Source organism: Neolamprologus brichardi, chromosome 12 (assembly GCF_056152115.1).
Source record: "Neolamprologus brichardi isolate AB-2024 chromosome 12, ASM5615211v1, whole genome shotgun sequence".
NCBI lineage: Eukaryota > Metazoa > Chordata > Actinopteri > Cichliformes > Cichlidae > Neolamprologus > Neolamprologus brichardi.
In genome coordinates, this window is record NC_142115.1 from 31,287,139 (window position 1) to 31,309,649 (window position 22,511).

Sequence of the window (22,511 nt, forward strand, 5' to 3'; positions counted from 1 at the left end):
AATCAGTTTAATAAATATTATTGTTTATTCAAATACACACAAGCCATGCTTTGGTTTCATCTTTGGAATTTAAACTCAGCGATGAGCATTTAAACACCAAATTCCTGCAGGTAAACAAAGTCGGGATTTTTGCCCAATAGCCTGTTCAGTGTTGATTTGGGTTGAACTTCAACAAATGTGCTTAATAAGTAATTGTTCCTGTTACAGCCACAACAGGAATATCACTGATCTGAGCCCTACTGCACCTCCAGCTGGAAGAACTTTTTAGAGTGTTGGTTTAGGTTTGTTAATACTCTTAAAATGAAAACCAAAAGAACACCACATTTCGCCTCTCAGCTGTCTCAACTGTTTCTTCAAAAAGAAACCCCCCCTCCCATAAATAACTATTATCAAAGCTACTTAATACAGGCCCAGTTGCATCATGTAGGACAAATGACAGCAACATTTGTTGTCAGTACTTGTTGGGATGTGTAGATGTATAACTTACACCAAAGCCGACATGGAACTTATTTTGAAGAACTTTTATTAACTGAAGCAGCACAAAAAGAATTTTACTTCAAATTGTATAAAATGCATTTGTACCACCGAAAAACGATCTAAGTGATATTAGCTAGATACAAAGTTTATTGTGCAAAAAAAACAAAAACAAAAAATAAGACATAGTGTTATTGACCTCAGGTTAAGAAATGCTGACCCATTATTTATTTATTTTTTTTAAAAAAAGGAGAAATGGTCACCCCCTACAGAGATTGTGGTAGTTTTGACACAAGAATCAACATATTTCTTCTCAAACCAGAACAAGTGAGCTCTGTTGTCAAAACCAAAAATTCTCAGTTGTATTTTTGCATGATAATTACAAACGATTGTTTGTCACCGCGTTGCGTTTCAAGCTACACACTTCCAGTTGAACACAAATGAAAACAGCAATACTTGCAAATGGTCTTTAAATGAAAAAAAGAAGAAAAAAAAATCCCTCACAAACAAAACAACTGTTGCTTTGACATGATATTATAATGTAACACCACACTGGAAGACTAAGATGTGTGTTGAGTGTATTCTGGTCTATGCTGCAAAACAATTCTTAATAACAATTCATCTTCTGACCATACATGTCTATTATACACGCTCAAGCCAATTTCAGCTTGTGAAACTGAATGCTAAAGTGTGGTTGTGTCCGTTTTCAAGTGTTTGTGTACTGTGATGTGCATTTGTCAGCTTGAGGACCCCCTAAGGCTCATCCTGTGCATCCTGCCTCGACAGGTATAACAGGTGGCCTCGCATACAAACTGTGTGCACGCACCACAGAAAAGCGCTTGCGGTGTTCATGGCAAATTTGTAGTAGTTAATACTGCTGGCAATGCAGTCCTAATCTAGGCACAGAGTTAGTCTCCTTCTCTGCTGGCCTGCCACCTCTAGCTGTTAGAACTGGAGCAAGAGGACATAAAGAGCCAAGATCATCAAGAACTATCAGTCCTTCAGAAATCAGCTGGTGGCTGGTTCGTTCCTCTGGTGCTGAAGCATGTCTGTCACACTGACTATGTCCTCTTCAGGGACCTAGAAAAAAAAATTGAAATACGTATTATTACATTTATTGCTTGGCAACTTAAAGAACAGCTTTATTGTGTTATAATCTTATAAAGCTGACATGATGGAAATACTGTGGTTGCTTCTGTTATCTCATTTTTAAAAAATCTGGACTCACTTTGTACAGTGTTTTCTGCTGGGCAGGTAGTGTAACAACTGTTTTATTACAGTTAAATTAGCCTAATATGGATGCAGACAAGGTTGATCACAGTGCTAAGAATCAACCAAAACAGTAAAGTTACAGTTCCTAATACCAAAACATTGAGCTTACACAATGATTAACTTCCATGAAATCAATTGACATTTACTGGCCCATCTACTTTAGTTAAAGATAAAATGATTGTGATAAATTCACTGAAAGGTGCTGACCTACCACCATCTCATATGCATATATGCAATTTTTTTTTGGATATTTGTCACACTTGTTTCAGATTCAATCACATTTCAACATTATGCAAAAATAACGCAAGTAAATACAAAGTGCAGTTTTAAATGATTTCCTTTATTAGGGGATAATGCTAATAATACATAATGATAATCATGCAGGAACAACTATCTGAAAGGCACCAGGACCTCCACTCTGAATGGCTTTGGAGCGGCCTACTAAAGTCTTAAATATGACCAGATGCTTTGGCTTGACGTTAAACGGGTCACTCGTGTTCGAAAACCCTCCAGTTTACCCTCCAAGTAAAATGATTTTGCTCTACAGCAATGTGAAAGAGTCACTGCACCTCTTGCTGTGTTGTTTAACATGACTTTCAATCCTTTTCATCAGTGCAAAACAAAATTCTTTAAAAAATAAAAATAAAAAATGTAACGATGGCATTCCCCCATCCCCATCAAAACACCCTGTTTGCTCCATATAAAGGGTGCCCATTGGCAAGAAATACATCTCAACTACTACAACTGAATGACATAGCAGAAAAATATTCCAGGATTGCGATTATCTACTAATGCAAAGAATTTCTCAGAAGTGCACACGTCATTGTGATGTCACAGCAAGTGTTTTTTGTTACTTTTTTTCTCTTAAAGTTGCAAGACTTTGCTATTAACAGAACAGTGTGGTTATGGTTCACGAGTAAAGATAGCACCTGATTGCAGTGACAGAACGGAAAGCAATAGTGTTCCGTGACTAAGACTTTGGTTATTACTCCCGTCATCCATACACCCATCCACGTTATATTGAAACATTGTACAAATATTTTAAATTTATAACCCTGTTTCATAAAGAGATGGGACACTGTATAAATCATACCATAAATAAGAACAGAATAAATGGATTGTAAAGTGATTCAAAGCCCATATCCTTTGTGTCTTCTTCAAAACCCAAGAATTTGAATCCTTCACTGCTCATATAAACACTGTGGATAAAAAAATAAAGGTCACCAGGGAAGACAAAGGATAACTGTAGCTGACCTGCATTGGCTAACCATAAAATACCGCATCCAATTTAAAATACTGCTGCTTACGTTTAAAATGACCAACAACACGGCACCGAGCTACCTTAAGGAATTCCTTAAATCGTATGTTCCTGCCAGAGCATTAAGATCATCTACTCAGTTACTCTTGGTGCAGCCTAGATCTCGGCTGAAGTCTAGAGGTGACCGGGCGTTTGCCCTGGCTACACCAGAGTTGTGGAATAACCTTCCGATTGTGATCCGGGCGTCCGATTCCATCCAATCTTTTAAATCACGGTTAAAACCTATTTGTTTAATCTCGCCTTTCCTGCTTGTTAATGCTCGCACCTGACTCTTAGACTTACTCTATTTTTCCTTATACATATTTTTTTATGGCTTGTGCTTTTATTATGTTTTTATTTTGATATGCATTGACCTGTGAGTATATTTGATACTTTGCTAAGGCCTTATAATACTCGTGTTACTTCTCTGTCTCTTATGTTAAGCACTTTGGTATACCCCTGGTTTTTAAATGTGCTCTATAAATAAAGTTTGTTGTTGTTGTTTGCCATTCCTGGACTGTGCCGTGGGCATTGAAGGGAATGAAAACGTCAACCCTGAAGTTTACTGGAAGCCCACACACATGGACCACACACTAGTTTCACAATGAGTTCCCTCGAAACCTTGGCTGATTATGACCTACACCAGTTTTCACACCTTGGCTCATGTGATTAGGTAGAGGATCATTAGGACGTCCATTGTGCCTCTGTGGGGGGGTGGTACACCCGCATAGTTGACCCTTTAGAACTGAAGAAGCTTCTCGGATGAGAGGTGAAACTTCAAGCAACTTAAAGAAGTCCGGACACTCTTCTTTCCAAGCTCCTTAGACAACGTGTCTAAATTAAAATTAGCTCAAGATCACTGCATTTTTCTTTGCCATTCTTTAAATTTGATCCTGTGTTTGTGGGAGCTATGAGATTTTTTTTTTTACGTTTTTTTAATCCATGTATTGCAGGGGTGGGTAACTCCAGGTCCCAAAGGCCTGTGTCCGGCAGGTATTAGTCATCACCCTGGGTCAACACACCTGAATCAAATGATTAGTTCATTACCAGGCCTCTGGAGAACTTCGAGACATATTGAGGAGGTAATTTAGCCATTTAAAATCAGCTGTCTTGGATCAAGGACACATCTAAAACCTGCAGGACAGTGGCCCTTGAAGCCTGGAGTTGCCCATCCCTGACATCCTGGTTTCCAGAACCAGATCTTGTCTGTTTTAATTGCTGTGCTGCCTAAGCACCCAAAGATTGCACTTCTTCAATACCTTTATTTTTAAGGATTTTAACTAAAATAAATACTTGAGAACTATTTATTTCATTGGTGAATTATTCACCTATGCAGGCTTCTACAGAGTAGGGGCCTCTCCACATCTTTAGTCTGGAAAGACTGAGTCAGTTTATGTATTTATTTTTTAAATACCCAGTCATGTTACTAACCAATTTAACTAGTTGTTTGATATTTGTCCTTTCACCATATTTCATTAAATTAAAAACAACACTTTGTTGTCACACAAGGGGCAGGGATAGCTCAGTAGGTAGAGTGGTTGCCCCATGATCGGAAGGTCGGGGGTTCGACTCCACTGAACGGCTACCCTGAGGTACCCTTGAGCAAGGTACCGTCCCTACACACTGCTCCCCGGGCGCTGCATTGGTGTATAATATGATTATTATATTATTGTACTGTTCTCAAATAAAGATTCTTAAGGTTTTCAAATCATTTCATTTACATTTTATACAAGACAGCTACTTTTTTATTTGGATTATAGCTGCAGATAAGAAGTCTAATATTGCAGTAGAGAAATGCAATATCATACGTGGTTTACCTCAGATCTCTCTACTCACTTTACAGACACCATGAGAAAAAGCATTTCTTGCCTAAATGTAGAGGGGAAACTTGGTTTTGTTGATTCACAGGCAGGTTTCTCGGAAATGGCAACAAATGAGCCAGATAAAGCTTTCTTAGCAATTTTCAAGATAATGCAGATAACTTGCTTACCAAGCTGGCACATAGACAATTTCAATGCAACCAATTTTTGACAGGCACGATAATGTGCATATCAAAATGAACCTTTGAAGACACATCAAATTTTGATGTGCTATCAAACCACATGGAAAGTACAGAGTTTCAGCATCATATTTGGAGTCAATTTAGCTACCATCACCTTCATCTTGGTAAGGTTCAGGTGTGTGGAGGCTAATACGGCAGACTGAGTAAGGGACAGGTAACCTTACATGTACATCGAATTTAAAATAAACTGTGGAGGAAAGAAAAACAAACTTGCTTTGAGAGTGTAATATAGGACTTAGTTGAATCTATATGATCGTATTATTAGTAGCATATATCACTGACTGAACACAAAGTTTGTGACTTCAACTCGAAAGGCAAACATCTGCATCCTGTTTTTATGCTTAATCTTAACTCTGACAAGAAGTGATTTGCATCTCCACGGATTTGCTGATTCGATTTCTCTTCAGGATGTTACCCAATCACATTAATCTTTTGACCTCCACGCTGTCGTCTAATAACAGAATAAGTCAAACCTCCAGTATACACATTACATTTCCCTAGTCGCGTCATAACACGTCATACTTTTGCTAAGTTTGTGTGGCGTGTTTCTCTATTAATCACAAATGTGATCTGTACGATTTATTTGCATAACCCATGACATGTCAGATTGAGACTGTTCATAATTTAAGGTGATCAAAATGCTGGACTCACCAGAGCATGGTCAAAGCTGAAGGTGCTTATGTAATAGGCAGAGATGTCACTGTCGGCGAGAGGCTGCGATATCTGGGCAACTATACCACATTCATCTATAAAACATAACGAGAGAAGGAGAATAAGTAGCACAATCATAATCAAACGAAATAAAAAAAATAATGAGTGTTCAGTTGTTTGTAAATTTAATGAGCATTTTAATTTAACAGTTTCCTGTTTCCACATCAACTGGCAAGACTTATTTAGTATGAAACAGAAAAAACAGTGTTGCCTGCCCATTTCATTCTCCTGTTGACAGAACAAGTTTTTGTTGACAAAGATGATGGTAAATCAAATCAATCATAAGTCTGTTAAGCATTTAAAAACCCGATAATTAAAAGTGGCTACAACCATCAGCTATGCTAATTTGGTCAGCACAGTAAAACATCTGTTTGGGAACAATTAAAGGCAGGGTTTTTTTCCCATAGGTATAATTTATATTATATTATATTTATCCAGCTGCCTGACAGGCAAACTACAAGTCGCTGTGAAAGTGTAATAGCATAGTAGTTTTTACTTCCACCAATCACCAAGTTCCTAATTACTTACCTGCCAAATCGGAAGTGGACTAGATCTGTGGTTGTCGAGATAAGTGAAGACGGATACAGCCAAATGCATACAGTTACCTCTTGATAACACATATGGCTGATTTTGAAACATTTGAGGAATGAGTAAAATATCGTACCGAAACCCAGCGGTTGTCCTCCTATGCGAACCATTCTCCACAGCTCCCCGGAAGAGCTGGTAAAGAGAAGATCGGCCGGAAACCTGGAGCACACAAATCAAACGCTGATTTGTTACGTCAGAAATGTAGCGGGGAAAAACATCCTGTAGCAATCACCAGATAAAATACTGCAAAAGCAGCAATGCAGTGAGCTGAGAAAACATCAAAACAACTGCTGTTCAGTTTGATATTCATTATTTTTAAATTAAATTGTCCACACTTGGCTTAAAACGCCTGCATTAAAATGATCAAATAGAGCAGCGTCAAACAACATGAGCTGTGTTGTGCCTGAGACATTAAGAAGACGGAAAACCTGCTATGAACTCAAAGCAGCCTTCAGTGCACTCAATCAAGTAAGCAAACTTTTTAATGTGGCACCTATTCATGTGCAGCTCAAAGTACTTCAGACATGAAGCAACTTGAGCAACTTATAAGCCAGAATAAGACTCAGTTCGAAATGTCAGGATTCATCAAGCATGAGTTTACTTATGTGGGGGACTGAACCATGAACTAAGCTTTATCTCTTGCCAGAGAATGCTCCAGCTGCCACCTGAAGATTAAACAACAAAAATATACTAAAATAAGGATTTTTCTTTTTAAAGGGCTCTAAAATATATTTTGCATTCATGATCTGTAATGACGTTATTTAGACAATTTGTAAAATGAAACCTAAAACCTCTGAACTTAATCCTAAAGACTTTGGAAAGTCATAATAGATTTAACAATTCAAACACTTTATAAAAGGCAGGTGACTTAAGAGTCATGAAGACATCAGCAAGCACTAATAAATGTTCACAAAGGCTCCTCAGGCAGGCCATGTTGGCAGATTTATCCAGACTGACAGTAACTAAAACTAAGGTCAATTCCCATCTATTTATTTTGTCTGGCAAGTTCATAAAAGCATTTTAGTTAGTTGTAACATTTTCTTAAGTGTATTTTTATTTTAGCTAGCTAAAATGGTTTTGATTTTACTTTAGTTTTATTCAACTTTAATAACCTCGGCTCTCAAGTCCTCTGACTGTTCAGTGGCAAAAACATATGACTTAAAGATTTAATTCAGAACTTTGGAATCGTGCCAGAGGACCTGAGGGGTTATACCTGTTCATAAATCGTAAGCAAGAAAGTCACAGATGCCAGCAAAGAACCATGAAGTAAATTAAAGTCAAGTGAGGGAAATTTAGATTGCTTACTGTCTCTGAGCCTCAGTGTCCATCACCAGTGAGATGTATCCATCGATGAGGGAGAAGGAGAAGAATTTAACACAATCCTGGCTTGGACTTGGCTGGGGGTCCTCTTTAGGACTGAAAAGGAGGAAACACATTAAACGTGACACTAGAGACAGAAAAACAGTAGCATTTTTTAAATTTTTAATAAGGACCCCATAATAACAAACTGCGTCAGCCACACATTTATTACAGCACAGAGCAAAAAAGCAAGTCATAAATAAAAATGTTGGTCTTACTTTAAGATAATTAGACGTGAAAACATGTTAAATAAAAATATGTATGCAGAATAAAAGCAGTCTTTATCAGCTTAGATTTAGTATAAAATATGCTACAAGTGTTTTTTCGTTTCAAGCGTGTCCTAAAATTAATAAGAATACTTTATAAATTTTCACTTTAATGGTAATCTAAACACAATCAAAGCAATGCTGCAAAGAAAAAAATGAAATAAATTCATACTACCATCAATAAAACAAAAACAAAAAAAGCCTGAACTGAACTCTACTTTGGGTCTTCTGCTGCCACCTTGTGCTTTAAAACAGGTATTGCAGTGAAGTGATTAAAAACAAAACGTCACCTGCTGGAATAAAAGAGAACATCGATGAGTGTAGTGGCAATGGACGGCAGTGTATCGGGATCCAGGGACATGACACAAAACTGGTTCTTTGGGATCAGAACCGGGTGAACTGTAGGCTGAATGGCTGCAAGAACAAGCACAGTGTTAGCCGTAAAATGGGAAGGATTGGAATGGAACTACTACAAATGGGCATTGCACACAGGTTTTTCTAATTTTTCTAGACAATAAATTGTCTTTTATGACAAAAATCCTTTTATCAGTGGATCTTTGTTGATCTATGGATCTACTCTGTTACTGTTCTCTATTGTTAAAAACAAAAGTTAAAAAAAAATAATGTGGTAGCTTTTCAGCTTCTACGTGTATATTGACCTTCTAGCTCATTCATATTGTACAAACTCTGTTTTTGCCTAAAATACTGTGCATGTTTTAATAAATCACTGCACATACTTCACATTTTCCTAGCAAAATATAAGGAAATAAGGGTTAGTCAAGGCTTTTGCACAGCGCTGTATGTCCCAGTTGGTTGCTGTCTTTTTAATCATGACTTCGCTTCTCTCTGTAGCATTTTCTCTTTCTTCAGTACAGCATCGTGGCAGCACTGCCGAGTTATAAAATATCAAAGAACAGCAGTGATGCCAGCGCTGACACGGATGCATCAATAATGACTTTGCATGGGCTCACATGGCTGCCTTACATTCAAATTGAGTTGTGTAAGGTTGCACAAATGTTAGTCTGACCTTAGTCGAGAGAATGCAAGACCGCTCACAGCAGAAGCTGCTACAATATTTGCAGTGTACTCACTACTGCATGTGTTAGACTTTTCTAAAATAAGATGCTTGTGGAATGAAAAAAAAACTGCTTTTAAGTACTTTTCCATAGATAAAATCATTCTTCAGTTGTCGTTTAATGATTTGTGACGTGGACTGTAAAACAGTCACCTGATGACACCGGCCTTAGTGAAGGTGGTGCTCTGGCATTTTAATGTCCGTACTTCCTCTGAGACAAACTGGATCAATGAATAAATCCATACCAAATAGCCCTGTGACCTGTACCTTCTCTGCCGTTCTTGTGGAGGCCGTTGGAAACATCCTGACAATGCACAGGAACAGACTCTCCTCCCTCCTCCTTATAGATGTTGAACTCCTCCTCTAGTGTGCTGACGACCACAGACAGGTCTTTCTCTTTCACCTACACAACAAAGAAATTGTTGAAAATAAACATCACTAGTAAGACAGCTTATTGATTAAACATATGCAACACCTCCTCTATAAGCATTTCATTTATGTCTATAATCTCCTGCTGTTTCGGGATACTACACTCGCTCACCTTTAAGGAAATACCTGAGCTCAAGCAGCATGTGAGACATTAATATACTTGCTGACACAAACATCTGTCAAGGTGTTACGTATTTGTGCCCACTTCACACTTTTCACATCTAATATGTAACTTTTTAGTGTCCTCAGCACTGTTGAGGATTAATTCCTTAACTGCCGAATTGGTGAATGGACAAAATGCAAACACAGGCTTCTTTTATCTGGCAAAACTCAGTAGTAGCAAAAGGTTTCAGTGCATAATTGCAGGGTGACTTTTTAAAAAAAAATGCATTTAAAATTGCATTTAGAATATAAAAAATTGATCCAAATTATACAACCGTGAATAGTTTAGAGTGGCTAATTAAACAAGATGTGGAAGCTAATAAGACTGGAGTATAATCAAGCAGAATAAAAATGGATAAAAAAATGTTTGCAGATTTAAATAGATGGTGCTTACCAGGATAAAGTCAGTCTGATAAGTGGAGAGCATGAAAACAGAGACATGCTGCTGGGCAAGGGGTGCAATGACCGACTTGGCAATCTTAGTCACGCCAACAGCCTGAGAGCTGCTGGAGGCACTGCCATTAGAGACCACGTTGAGTGGCAGCCAGATGGCGCTCTCTACCTGGAGGTGCTCAGAGGGCCGCAGCTCTGAGGGTACAAATAAGAGTAAAGATGATTGGTAAGCAAAAAAAACAAAAAGATGCATAGATTAAAAAAGAAAACAAAAAAGGCTAATATTAATTGAATACCCTTGACTAGTGTTTATTTCAATGTCCAGCAGGACCCAACTACATATTAATACTGTTAAAATACTGCTGATGTACTACTCAGGCTGTGAAAATGTTGCATGTTTCAGTATTCCCTTCATGGCGAGTCTGGGGGGGAGGTTCTGTAGATTGAGAAATTTGGGGTTGGGATGAACTGATAGGATGCAGTGTTGGAACTTTTAAGCAGAGATTTCAAAACTCAGGACTGCCTTGGTGCCACAGATTTTAATAATTCACTTTTTAAGAAAATCTGTCCTACTTTTGTGGAAGTGCTTTGACTTAAGAGGCCTAGATGCTGTTTAAAAATTGCCAACATGGTGGCTTCCATTTACATTTGTTGCCATGTTTTTGTTTTACCAAAAAAAAGAACTTATCTATAAGAAAATAATAATGATGCCACTGTCACACTAATAGGAAACCAAGCAAATTTTCTCATAAAGCTCAATCTGCGAAAAAGTGCAAAACTTTCAGAAGTTGCAGCTGGCAGCAAAGCCGTTGAAAACACACTGAGCGAACATGTTGTGTAAATATTTTACATTTGATAAATATTCAAAATTCAAATAGAGCAACCGCACAGCTTCTCAAAGGATCAGTCATGAGTTCCACAAACAGTAGCAGTTTAATCTTCTTTAGGATCAAGTGCAGCAAAGTGGATTCTTAAAATGTTGCTGCTGTTGATGTATCTGTATCTTTGTGAGGCTGCAAACGAGGCGGTGTTAAAAAATTACTTCCTGTTGCTTTTGCTGCTCTGTACACTCAACCCACACTTTCTCTCTCCCACCTGCTCTCTCTTCCTTTGCCACAGAGACCTAACATGTCCCCGCTATTTACACCGCAAACGGCCAGCAGTGAAATAAGATGTGAGCAGCACTACAGCAAGTGCTTGATCATAGAGTGGGACTTGCTACCAGTGCTTTTATGGGGCAAAGCTAAAATAGATGATCCCTCGCAACGCATGTCTGTAACTTAACTCTCTGGATCAAAATGGAAAGGTGGTATACAGTGGGGCAAAAAAGTATTTAGTCAGCCACCGATTGTGCAAGTTCCCCCACTTAAAATGATGACAGAGGTCAGTAATTTGCACCAGAGGTACACTTCAACTGTGAGAGACAGAATGTGAAAAAAAAATCCATGAATTCACATGGTAGGATTTTTAAAGAATTTATTCGTAAATCAGGGTGGAAAATAAGTATTTGGTCACCTCAAACAAGGAAAATCCCTGGCTCTCACAGACCTGTAACGTCTTCTGTAAGAAGCTTTTCTGTCCCCCACTCGTTACCTGTATGAATGGCACCTGTTTGACCTCATCATCTGTATAAAAGACACCTGTCCACAGCCTCAACCAGTCAGACTCCAAACTCCGCCATGGCCAAGACCAAAGAGCTTTCGAAGGACACCAGGAAAAGAATTGTAGACCTGCACCAGACTGGGAAGAGTGAATCTACAATAGGCAAGCAGCTTGGTGTGAAAAAATCAACTGTGGGAGCAATCATCAGAAAATGGAAGACATACAAGACCACTGATAATCTCCCTCGATCTGGGGCTCCACGCAAGATCTCATCCCGTGGGGTCAAAATGATCATGAGAACGGTGAGCAAAGATCCCAGAACCACACGGGGGGACCTGGTGAATGACCTGCAGAGAGCTGGGACCAAAGTAACAAAGGTCACCATCAGTAACACACTACAACGGCAGGGAATCAAATCCCGCAGTGCCAGACGTGTTCCGCTGCTGAAGCCAGTGCATGTCCAGGCCCGTCTGAAGTTTGCCAGAGAGCACATGGATGATACAGCAGAGGATTGGGAGAATGTCATGTGGTCAGATGAAACCAAAGTAGAACTTTTTGGTATAAACTCAACTCGTCGTGTTTGGAGGAAGAAGAATACTGAGTTGCATCCCAAGAACACCATACCTACTGTGAAGCATGGGGGTGGAAACATCATGCTATGGGGCTGTTTTTCTTCCAAGGGGACAGGACGACTGATCCGTGTTAAGGACAGAATGAATGGGGCCAAGTATCGTGAGATTTTGAGCCAAAACCTCCTTCCATCAGTGAGAACTTTGAAGATGAAACGAGGCTGGGTCTTCCAACATGACAATGATCCAAAACACACTGCCCGGGCAACAAAGGAGTGGCTCCGTAAGAAGCATTTGAAAGTCCTGGAGTGGCCTAGCCAGTCTCCAGACCTCAACCCCATAGAAAATCTGTGGCGGGAGTTGAAAGTCCGTGTTGCTCGGCGACAGCCCCAAAACATCACTGCTCTTGAGAAGATCTGCATGGAGGAATGGGCCAAAATACCAGCTACTGTGTGTGCAAACCTGGTAAAGACCTATAGTAAACGTTTGACCTCTGTTATTGCCAACAAAGGTTATGTTACAAAGTATTGAGTTGTATTTTTGTTATTGACCAAATACTTATTTTCCACCCTGATTTACGAATAAATTCTTTAAAAATCCTACCATGTGAATTCATGGATTTTTTTTTTTCACATTCTGTCTCTCACAGTTGAAGTGTACCTCTGGTGCAAATTACTGACCTCTGTCATCATTTTAAGTGGGGGAACTTGCACAATCGGTGGCTGACTAAATACTTTTTTGCCCCACTGTATATTGTCCTGAAATAAGACCCAAGTGGACACTGACTGGTATTGGCATCCTCTGGGGCTAATGTGGAAGTGCCGAAAACTGTAGTAGCCACTTGAGGCGGGGCCCACACAATTTTTACATCCCAAAAATTTTTACTCTCTAAAGCTACTTTTGCAATTATGCAATTATATCAAAATTAATATGGCTTGCCGTATAATCAGCTATCTAACAGACAATCTAATAAGTGTTTGCTCCAGTGGAAAACTGCATTTCCTTTCATTTGTATGTCACTTAATGCTAAAAAGCAGGCATCTGTTTGTGCAATGCACTCATCCAGGCTCACTAGCAATAGCTCATAAGCACTTCATCCTGTTGTTCAAATATGATTACAACGCCCTGCAAAAAACAAAAAGAAGGTGGAGGAGATTATGCAAAGGGCTTCAACAGTGAGAATAAAAAAACAAAACAACAACAACAACAACAACAAAAAGCCCACCTTCAACCATCTTTTATATACAGTCTAGATTTTTCACAAATTCACCCCCACCCCTGAAATTTTCTCAACATTATCACAATGAGCTTTATGCAAGATCACATATAACCAATGCAGTTAGATCATACGCTAAGTAGTCTTTACTTTCAGTCCATGCAACATTCTGCCCACGTAATAGCAACATTAAATGTCAGAAGAATTCACAGCAACTCTGTGGGCACGCCTTACCCAGGCAGCACTCTTACATAAACCTGCTTTGTGACAAAAAGCAAATGAATACAATGTTTTGACTGCCCAGAGGTATTATTATAGGCAGAGATACTCAGGTTACAAGTTTGGGAATGCATGTTGTAACTTTTCATCTTTTATGCCAAACCCTTCATAAACTATTTATAAACATTTAAAAAACAAAAACACATCCATGAATACTTTTCGAAATGCACGTTGATTTGAACTTCAGGAAACCTTCACAACCTACCACTACCTCCTGCAGTGAATATTCCCCTTTCTGTTTCTTTATACCCTTCAAAAGAAGCAATGTTCTGGTCGCCATAATTTGTCACAGGAAGCCCCTTGCGGCTTCACTACACCAGCTTTAACCTCTTAAAATAGGTTTTCCGTCAGAAGGAGAGCAAGAGAGGAGAGTAATGGAGAACCCCGAGGCGGTACATGCCTTTAACAACTACATTTGTGTTAAAGGACGAGACAAAAATGGCAGCAAAAGCACTGGATGGGATCAGAAAGTTGTTTTTTCCAAATGAACTTCAACAATGTTGCGATAATCGGGTCCAGGCATTGTCTAAAGTTGGATTTTCTCACAAGTAGAACACAATGGGAGATTTTGTTTTCACTACTTGAAACACTTCACATGGTTTAGCTGAGAGGTGGTGCCTAGGTAGAGCATGTAAGAGGCAGGACACATGACGTCCATTCGCTTGCACTGAACTCTCTGGACAACTGGTCTATTCACAGATTCACACGGGCTCTTTCTGACATTACAAAGACTTTGTACCAGGGAGATGGTAGCAGGTGCTGTCACACACACCTTCTCTGCGTGATGTCTGGAAAAGTTCAGTGCTGTGTTTCCTTTTTTAATTGCTCTAATAATTTATTTGACCTTTTACACAAGATTCTACTTCTTCTACTAAGTTCAGCAAAATAAGCTGAACTTTTTTTTCCCCCCGGAAAGTCGCATTAGACCACTGTAGGTTATGTGGTGCTGTGTATTTCAACATCAGATGGTAAGTGTGAGGCTCTGTGCAGGCATCTAGGCAAACCAAACGACGACTCGGCCATGGACTTCCTGTCCGTGTATGCAACAGATTATACTCCTCGATTAGATGAACTGCACAAAGACAACAGCCTTATGTGGTGGAGTGGTTAGCACTGTCGCCTCACATCAAGAAAGTCTCTGGTTTGAACCTTTGTGGGTTTTCCTCTGGGTACTCCCGCTTCCTTCCACATCCTAAAGACGTGCATGTAAGGTTCACTGGTAAATCTAAATTGGCCGTGGCTGTCGGGTTAATAAAGTGCTTAAAGTGAGTAGAATAAAGTGCTATATGAATGTATTGTTAAGATGTGGCAGGGAGTTTAAAGCACTTTAGTGTTGCTTTATACTGTCAGTCCTTCTTTCCTTCACTGATATCAGAGATAAATTAGATCATCTCCTGTGAAACTGGAAGTACGGCAAAGTTGCATAAGCTCTTTGGGAGGGCACGAAAAACACTTTTTTTGCTCGATTGACATCATTTAAGTTTACAAGACTTGTTTTCTTCTCATTGTATCTCCACAGTTTTAAGTCTACAACCATTCTACCGCGTGATATCTGTGAGGCTGAACAAGAAAGGAAGGAAGCAACATTAGACTGCTAAAACAACAGAGCCCTATGTTGTGGACCAATTCAAGAATACATACTAATTCCAAATCGTGTTTTTACTGGAATCGGCAGTAGCTTCCTTACATTGTTTATCAGACCGTGTCTGTGAGTTTTGCCCCTTTTTCTCCTAAATTTTTACATTATTGGTAGATTATTTTTCTTCTGATAAGGCTGGCTGACAAACAGATATGCTACAAAGATTAGACATAGCACACATTTATCGATATCTGCACACGGTGTTCAGTTGGTACTAAAATGTGGAAACATAACCCCCTGCCGAATAGAAATGCAAATGAACAAGGGTATTGTACCTTTGAATCCTTCCTCGTCAAGGACAACTGTGTAGTTCTCTGGAGTCTCAGTCAGACTAAAGAACTTGCATCTGAAACAGGAGAGGAGGCACAAAAAAAAGAAAAAAAGAAAGAAAAGTAGGAGATGAGAAGAAGGGTAAGAGAAACAGGAAAAAAGGCCATGTTATTCATTTGCAACCAACAAAAGGAGGTTCAATATATTCCTTTAATAAGTAAATGCAATTTTTCACCAATATGTACATAGGGTTTCAGGACTGGATGTCCCTTAATTGGCACAAGCCTAAAGCTCTATATTATGCTTCTATCACTCCATTGTCTATAGCAAATGGAGGGGAAACATACCAAACTGGGGCACTGCTTTGGCTGACAAACGCTCCTTTCAAATAATGTCTGGGCAGCACAGTTTAAAAGGAGATATATGAGCTTATAAAAGTCACTAGATTGTTTATACACATCTATAATTAAATCTGTTTTTCAAAACTGGATGAACCATAGGCAATGGTTTACATCTTTATGGTCTTCTTGAAGCTTGTTTTTTTTTAAAAAAGTGTCAGTTTCATTAAATGGTGGTGTAAAACAGTGTCGTTTTGCCTGCTGATACAGCCCAACAGGGTTAACAATTTATGAAGAAAAGAGCAGCTGATATGAAACAAGACAGAACATTGATGACAATTTATTGTAATCTCTTCACCAAGCTTTGAGCTATTTGTTGTAAAAAGGCAGACTCAGTGGCTCATGTTCAGTCCTACTGAATGGTGTCTCTGTGAAGAAAAAAAAAAAAAAAAAAAACACTAGGCCAATAGGATTTTGTGTGGTTTGACAGAGGGAAAAAAAAACTCAACAATCTGGTAAATGGACTGGTTCTTATATAGCGCTTTTCTACTCTTTCTGAGCACTCAAAGCGCTGTACACAACTTTTACATTCACCCATTCACACCCATTCGCACAAGCACATTTTTCTAAGTGCTTTCTAAGGTAACATTCACACACACATTCATACTCCGATGGATGCATCGGAGAGCAATTTGGGGTTAGTATCTTGCCCAAGGATATTTGGCATGCAGACTGGGGAAGCCAGGGATCGAACCACCAACCTTCCAATCAGTAGATGACCTGCTCTACCACCTGAGCTACAGCCACCCTGGTACGTTCTCAAAGAACATACAAGTAAAGAATACAAAGGGAAGCTGATAGAACTGATCTGTGCATAACTCTGTCTATTGTCTACTTAAACATTAATATGAACTTTGACAAAACAAAGCAGGGTTTAGTTTTTCACTGGCCAGACTAGACTTAAGATTTGCACTTCTTTAAAAAAGAAAAACAGCCACAGTTCACACTTCTAATGTGTTGAGTTTAAACTGTTGTCATTTTGTTTCATATCTGGTGCCATTCTGGACTGGAGGGCTTCTAACACTTACAATCAAACATTTCTGAAGTCAAGCTTGACTTGGGGGTGGAAACACAGGTAGCCTGGCTCTGTCCTTCAAAGCTCAGCTGATGATGTTTGTCTCACAGAATGTAATGTGATAGTAAACACTGTCTTCTAGGCTGCTATAGATAAACTTGAAACTTCATACTGAAGAGCCAAATCTTGGCATATATATTTACCAACCATTTTATTAGGTACACCTTTTCAATTGCTAATCAATACAAATGTCTAATTAGCCAATAATTTGGTAGTAAGTGTGTGCATTTAGCAATGTCATCAAGTTCAAACAGAGCACAAGATTGGTGATTTATGGGATTTTAAATGTGAATATTTCAGAAACTGCTGATCTACAGGAATTTTCCCACAACGCTCTCTCCCAGAAAAAAATAAGAAAATATCCAGTGAGTGGTAGTTCTTTGGATGAATAATGCCATAATTTGGTGTAAACAACATGAAAGCATGGATTCATCCTGCCTTTTATCAACAATTCAGGCTCATGATGTTGGTGTAATGGTGTGGAGAGTGTTTTCTTGGCACCCTTTGGGCCCCTCTACTACCAACTGAACATCATTTAAAAACCACAGCCTACCTAAATATTGTTGCTCATCATGTCCATCCTTCTATGACCACCAAAGCTCAAATAATTTCAGACTCGTTTCTTGAAAACTGAGGTCACTGTACTCAAATGGCCTCCACGTTCACCAGATCTCAATGCAACAGAGTGCTCTGGAATGTGGTAGAACAGGAAGTTCACATCATGGATGTACAGCTAGCAAATCTGCAGCAACTGTATGATGTTATCATGTCACAATATGGACAGAAATCTGAGGAATGCTTCCAGCAGTTCTGAAGGCAAAAGGAACAAAGAGGTATACCCAATGAAGTGCCCTATGAGTATACAAAGCAACAAAGGATTAGGGATTGATATTGCTGGAATTTCATTAAACACCAATATTATTACTGATTCTTCTTCATAACACTGATTTTTTGAAGTCAATATTTGGTCCCTATTTAATGTCCTGTGTTGAAAAAACAAAAACAAAACAACAAAAGCACATGGCAGACCAAAGCAACTGATCAATGACCTAAAAAAACAAAAACTTCAGGTGTGCAAATTCCACTGCCACAGGTTGAAAGCCTATGATTTAGATGGACTGGCAATTATGGAACCAGATTTTAGCTAGAACTAGTTAATACTTATACCCTTGAGAGGAGATATCTGCTAATAACTGGTGGATTAACAATGGGGGATAATAAATGTTTTGCCAGAAAGAAGTCAGGCAGGGGCCTCATTAGCGAGTGTTTTTATTTTTAGTGATGGAGAACCTAAAAGCAGTTTCTAAATCGAAGATCTCTTTGTTTCATTTGAAACCCTAACAAGGAAGTGCGATATTCCTGTATTCTTACAATGTCGCTGAAGATACATTCCTCTTCCTCTGCTTATCAGTCAGCTTAGACTACTACAGCCAAAACCTGAGAGAGACAGTCTAACTCCTGAGTCAGCAAAAAGTAATCCCTGGCATGAAATGGGACAATCACGCCACATAGACAAAGAGAGAGGCAGAGAGAATGCTGTTAACAGTAACTACCGGCTTTGCTAGCAAGCTCAGCCAGCCAATTGTGTTACAATACATCTCTCATTTCCTGTTGACCCCTCACCTTCCCTAGCAAGCAGTTTCCTGCAGCTAGTGTATGTCAAGCAGCTTTCCTGCAAGTAAAAACGGCAACGTTTAGTGCACAAATGAATGTGCTGTGTCGTTTGGAGCAGAGGGTGAAGACTGACTTTGTACATCCAAGTAAGCCACAGCTCAGCAACATTCTGACAGTTTGAGGAAACTATCTGGGAAACAAGTGTGCATATTTGGTTTCCTGTTTGCAAAGTACATGCAAGACAGATGTTTCACCTATAGATCTATGCATTATAATGCACTATGAAGAAAGCTGGAAAACCATTTGCACTGCATTGTTTTTGCAGTCACATGAAGACTGCAGAACTGCAGTCAGTACAGCCAAGCCAACTTCTTATGAAGTCAAAAGGAAGATCCAATTTGACGTCTACTGTTGTAGAAAAAGTAAAAAGTATATTTTCTTTCAACTTCCTTCAAAGAATAAATCTGCTCAACAAAGAGTTATTGCTGTTCATAACTTGGTGGACACCAGTGGCACAGATGCATTTGCAGGCTTGCCACTGTAGATTCAGGCAAAGAATCTACAGTGGCAAAGCAAAGTCAGTGTCCCAAACATGTTTTGTACAGCATCCAGTAACATGGGTTGGAAAAATAAGCTTCTGTTGAAGTAGAAGGAACACTGAGAGAAGGAGATGAAAATAACTAGAAGAGATGAGGAAGCAACGGGTAGCGAGGGAGCGGCCAAGTGGGGAAGATGAAAACCAAGCACACAAGAGGTTGGACTTTGATCCAGCTGCACAAAACAACGGGTGGTAGCAGCACTTAGGGAGTGAGGGCTGGTGACGGCACTGGGCCTGCAACTGATGCTCCAGCTGAGAAAACATGATAAGCACACAGAAAACTGATGCTCAAGGGCGAGGAATGAGCCTCAAGTCCTATGATCACAGCACGACAAGTTGTCTACTACCATAGCAACTTATGAAAACAAGATTCTTAGTTTTCTCTCAGGCTTCCTTTTCCCCCTCCCCCCCAGTTTCATAAAGGCGGGTGGGTACAGGGTGTGGGAAGTCCTCTGTAAACAGGAGGAGCGGGAGCCCCAACCTTGACGGATCACTGAAGCAGACAAGTGGAAAACTCCCAACCGGGTTTCTGGCTCGGCTGAAGTATTGTTCCAACCCATGCTCTTGTTAGTTAGCCACCAAAGAGAAGAAAGGAGGACTGTGTGGAGCCTGCGGGGCTACATCCACAATTCAGGAAGAACAATATATTGAGCTGATGCTGAGCTTTGTTTATTACTCTACCTACAAAGTGTAAACAACTACTAAAGACAAAACCAGAATAATAATAAGACTAGAATGGCTTAGAAGCCCAAGGTGCACATTTTTTCAGCCATTCTAGGAGAATTCACTGATAACTTAGATATTTTATATTCTGCAAAACAGAGTATTTGACATTTATGTTTAAGTTGGTAATGACACTGACATTTACAGAGTACTATTGCAGCTAATAGTGCACACTTTATTCCATCATATGAATATTTCTTTGTAGACAAGGCAAAGTGTTCCTTTCACTACTTTTAGCCTCTGCACTATAGACATAGTAAGCTCCAGCGCTAATGGACGCTGAAGAAAAATCCACTATGCCACATGTGATTACCTCCTTAAAATTCTGCTCAGAGCTGCGTTCAAATCGCTTTGCACAGGGAGTTGTTCACAAATGAATAGCAGAGGCCTGAAAAAGGGAGATGGCTAAAAGTGTCCCGGAGCAATCAGGCTTGTTTTTGCTCCCCGATTGAAATCAAGCAACTAAAAACAAACTTCTCCACCACTCCCCATTCCACATCACCTAGTATTTGACCAAAAGGTGGAAAAAATAAAAAAATCCCTCTTGCTCATGGAAAAAGAAAAACAATGGTGACATAACTCCAAAGCATGATCAAAATGCCCTTTCTGGTTTATTCAGTGCTTCGCCTACTTTTTAAACATATACTGCTTCACTAAACCTGTTCAAAAAATGTTTATACCTCTCAGTTTTTAAAAGTAACTATATATTTATTTGGATTTGCTTGTTAACCGGTTGCCCAATGCCTTCCTCACACAAATCCCACACATCTATAATTATTCACAGAGACATGTTATTTACTTTCTACAGTATTATAGAATAAGTCATCATGACACAGTGTGTCTAGTTTGAACATGTCAAACTTATTCATTACCCAATACTCAACCGAGTACTCATGAAATCAATCGAGCATGTACAGAGATGCATTTGACATATGGATTTATGTTAGATGTAACTTCTCTATGGTCTTGTAAGAATGCACTTTTACTGCCCATCTGCCCCTAAATAATAAAAAAGTTGCTCTCTTTTTAAGAGGAAGCCAAAATAAGGTACATCATAAGAACCTTTCAGAGTATGGTGTGATATACAGACTTCAGAATCCAGAAAGGCGATAACATAACGAAGCGCTTTCTAGACAGTCGTTTACAGGTTCTTTGTTACTCAACAGAGAGCTGCAGCTGAACCCCGCACGGCCTATATCATGGTGGTCTGAAGACAGATGCCGATCTCTTCTTTTGGTCATTTATACATGGGCCAGCCGCATTAATAAACAATTGCATAACAATGGAGGGATATCCAGGGATTAGCTGAAAACTGGTACTAATACATGGGTGAGATCAGAAAAAATTTCAGACTGCACGTTGGTTTCGAGGGCAGGTTGTTATGTATTAAGTTTGTTTCGGAGAGACGGGATCCAACCAAAATACACAACGGTACTGCACGCTTCTGAAGTAGTTTGATTAAAGCTGATTTTGTGCCCACTGGAAGAATCGCGTATTAAAGGTATGCAGGGCACAAAAATTCAGTTTAAATGCTGCAGATTTTGTTCAAATGCAACTATAAAACATAACGTCTAAAAACAAAAGCTACTGCAATTCTTTACATCTACATGTACCGTTGTGAATCATTCATGGAGGCAAAGCATGTGCAGGCAAATCGTCCAGTAATAGCTCGGCCACCCAGTGAATGAAGAGGCGCTGTAGGTTATCTCATATGTCCGTACTGGATTACCAAAGCTGATTCGTAAAGCGAAGCGACATGACCATCTGGCCCGATCAATGAATCTCCTTACCGTGTCCTGTTCCGGAGAAATATCAGCTTTATCAGTGGGTGTGTGAAATTCACCAGACCATTCTTGGATATACTGGTGACCCTCAGCCTGTGGTCCAATATGTGCAAGTCCATATTCCTGGTTGCGAGCAGTTCCTCTCCACTGCTCTGTTTCTGCATGCGGCGGAGAAGACGCCTTCCTAGCTGGATGATATCATTCAAATGTTAAAGAGACATAGGTCGTGAGTATTAGAAAAGACTAAAAGACACACGTCACGCTGGTGCTTCTCTCAGAAAAGAGAAAAACATGCGACGCAACCAGACGCCAGCCCCGCTTAACTACTGTATATTCAAATAAAGGGACAGCCCTAGAAAAGACACGCCCCCTCCTCTTAAAGCTACAGGTTTATGCCGATGCTTGGCACATGCACGCAGGGTGTGTATGTGAAACAAGCTGTGAGAACTTCCGGTTTTGTTTTTAAAAATAAAAGCCATCAAATATTCTCATAATAGCTTCTGTTCATTTAGCGGATTTGAATGCACAACTAAAACAAAAGATTACAATAATTATAACTATTACTATTATTACAATTATTTACACTTTTGTCACAAGAGTGTAAACAAAACAATATCAGTATCATTTTAAATATAATTACTTGCTGCTTTCCACCC

At 39.4% G+C, this 22,511-nt stretch overlaps 1 protein-coding gene across 1 annotated transcript; it reads right to left on the reverse strand.

The window, feature by feature from the left end:
* Positions 1-512: 512 nt before the first annotated feature.
* On the reverse strand, positions 513-22,098 carry castor1 (cytosolic arginine sensor for mTORC1 subunit 1). The gene is made up of 9 exons (XM_006803859.3): positions 21,862-22,098; positions 15,669-15,739; positions 10,090-10,283; positions 9,372-9,507; positions 8,320-8,443; positions 7,710-7,820; positions 6,481-6,563; positions 5,757-5,851; positions 513-1,554 (listed from the first exon to the last, which is right to left on the reverse strand). The coding sequence occupies exons 1-9, from the start codon at positions 22,017-22,019 to the stop codon at positions 1,483-1,485; spliced, it is 1,044 nt and encodes a 347-aa protein (XP_006803922.1). The 5' UTR covers positions 22,020-22,098; the 3' UTR covers positions 513-1,482.
* Between the last annotated feature and the right edge of the window lie 413 nt (positions 22,099-22,511).

Bases quoted from the DNA above. Each gene is read 5' to 3' on its own strand.
- castor1 (XM_006803859.3), bottom strand. From the start codon at position 22,019: ATGCAGAAACAGAGCAGTGGAGAGGAACTGCTCGCAACCAGGAATATG. The intron at 7,821-8,319 runs GTGACGTTTTGT...CCTCCTTTTCAG, and splicing joins GTTCTCTTTTATTCCAGCAG to TCCTAAAGAGGACCCCCAGC. The intron at 5,852-6,480 runs GTACGATATTTT...TATGTTTTATAG, and splicing joins AGGACAACCGCTGGGTTTCG to ATGAATGTGGTATAGTTGCC.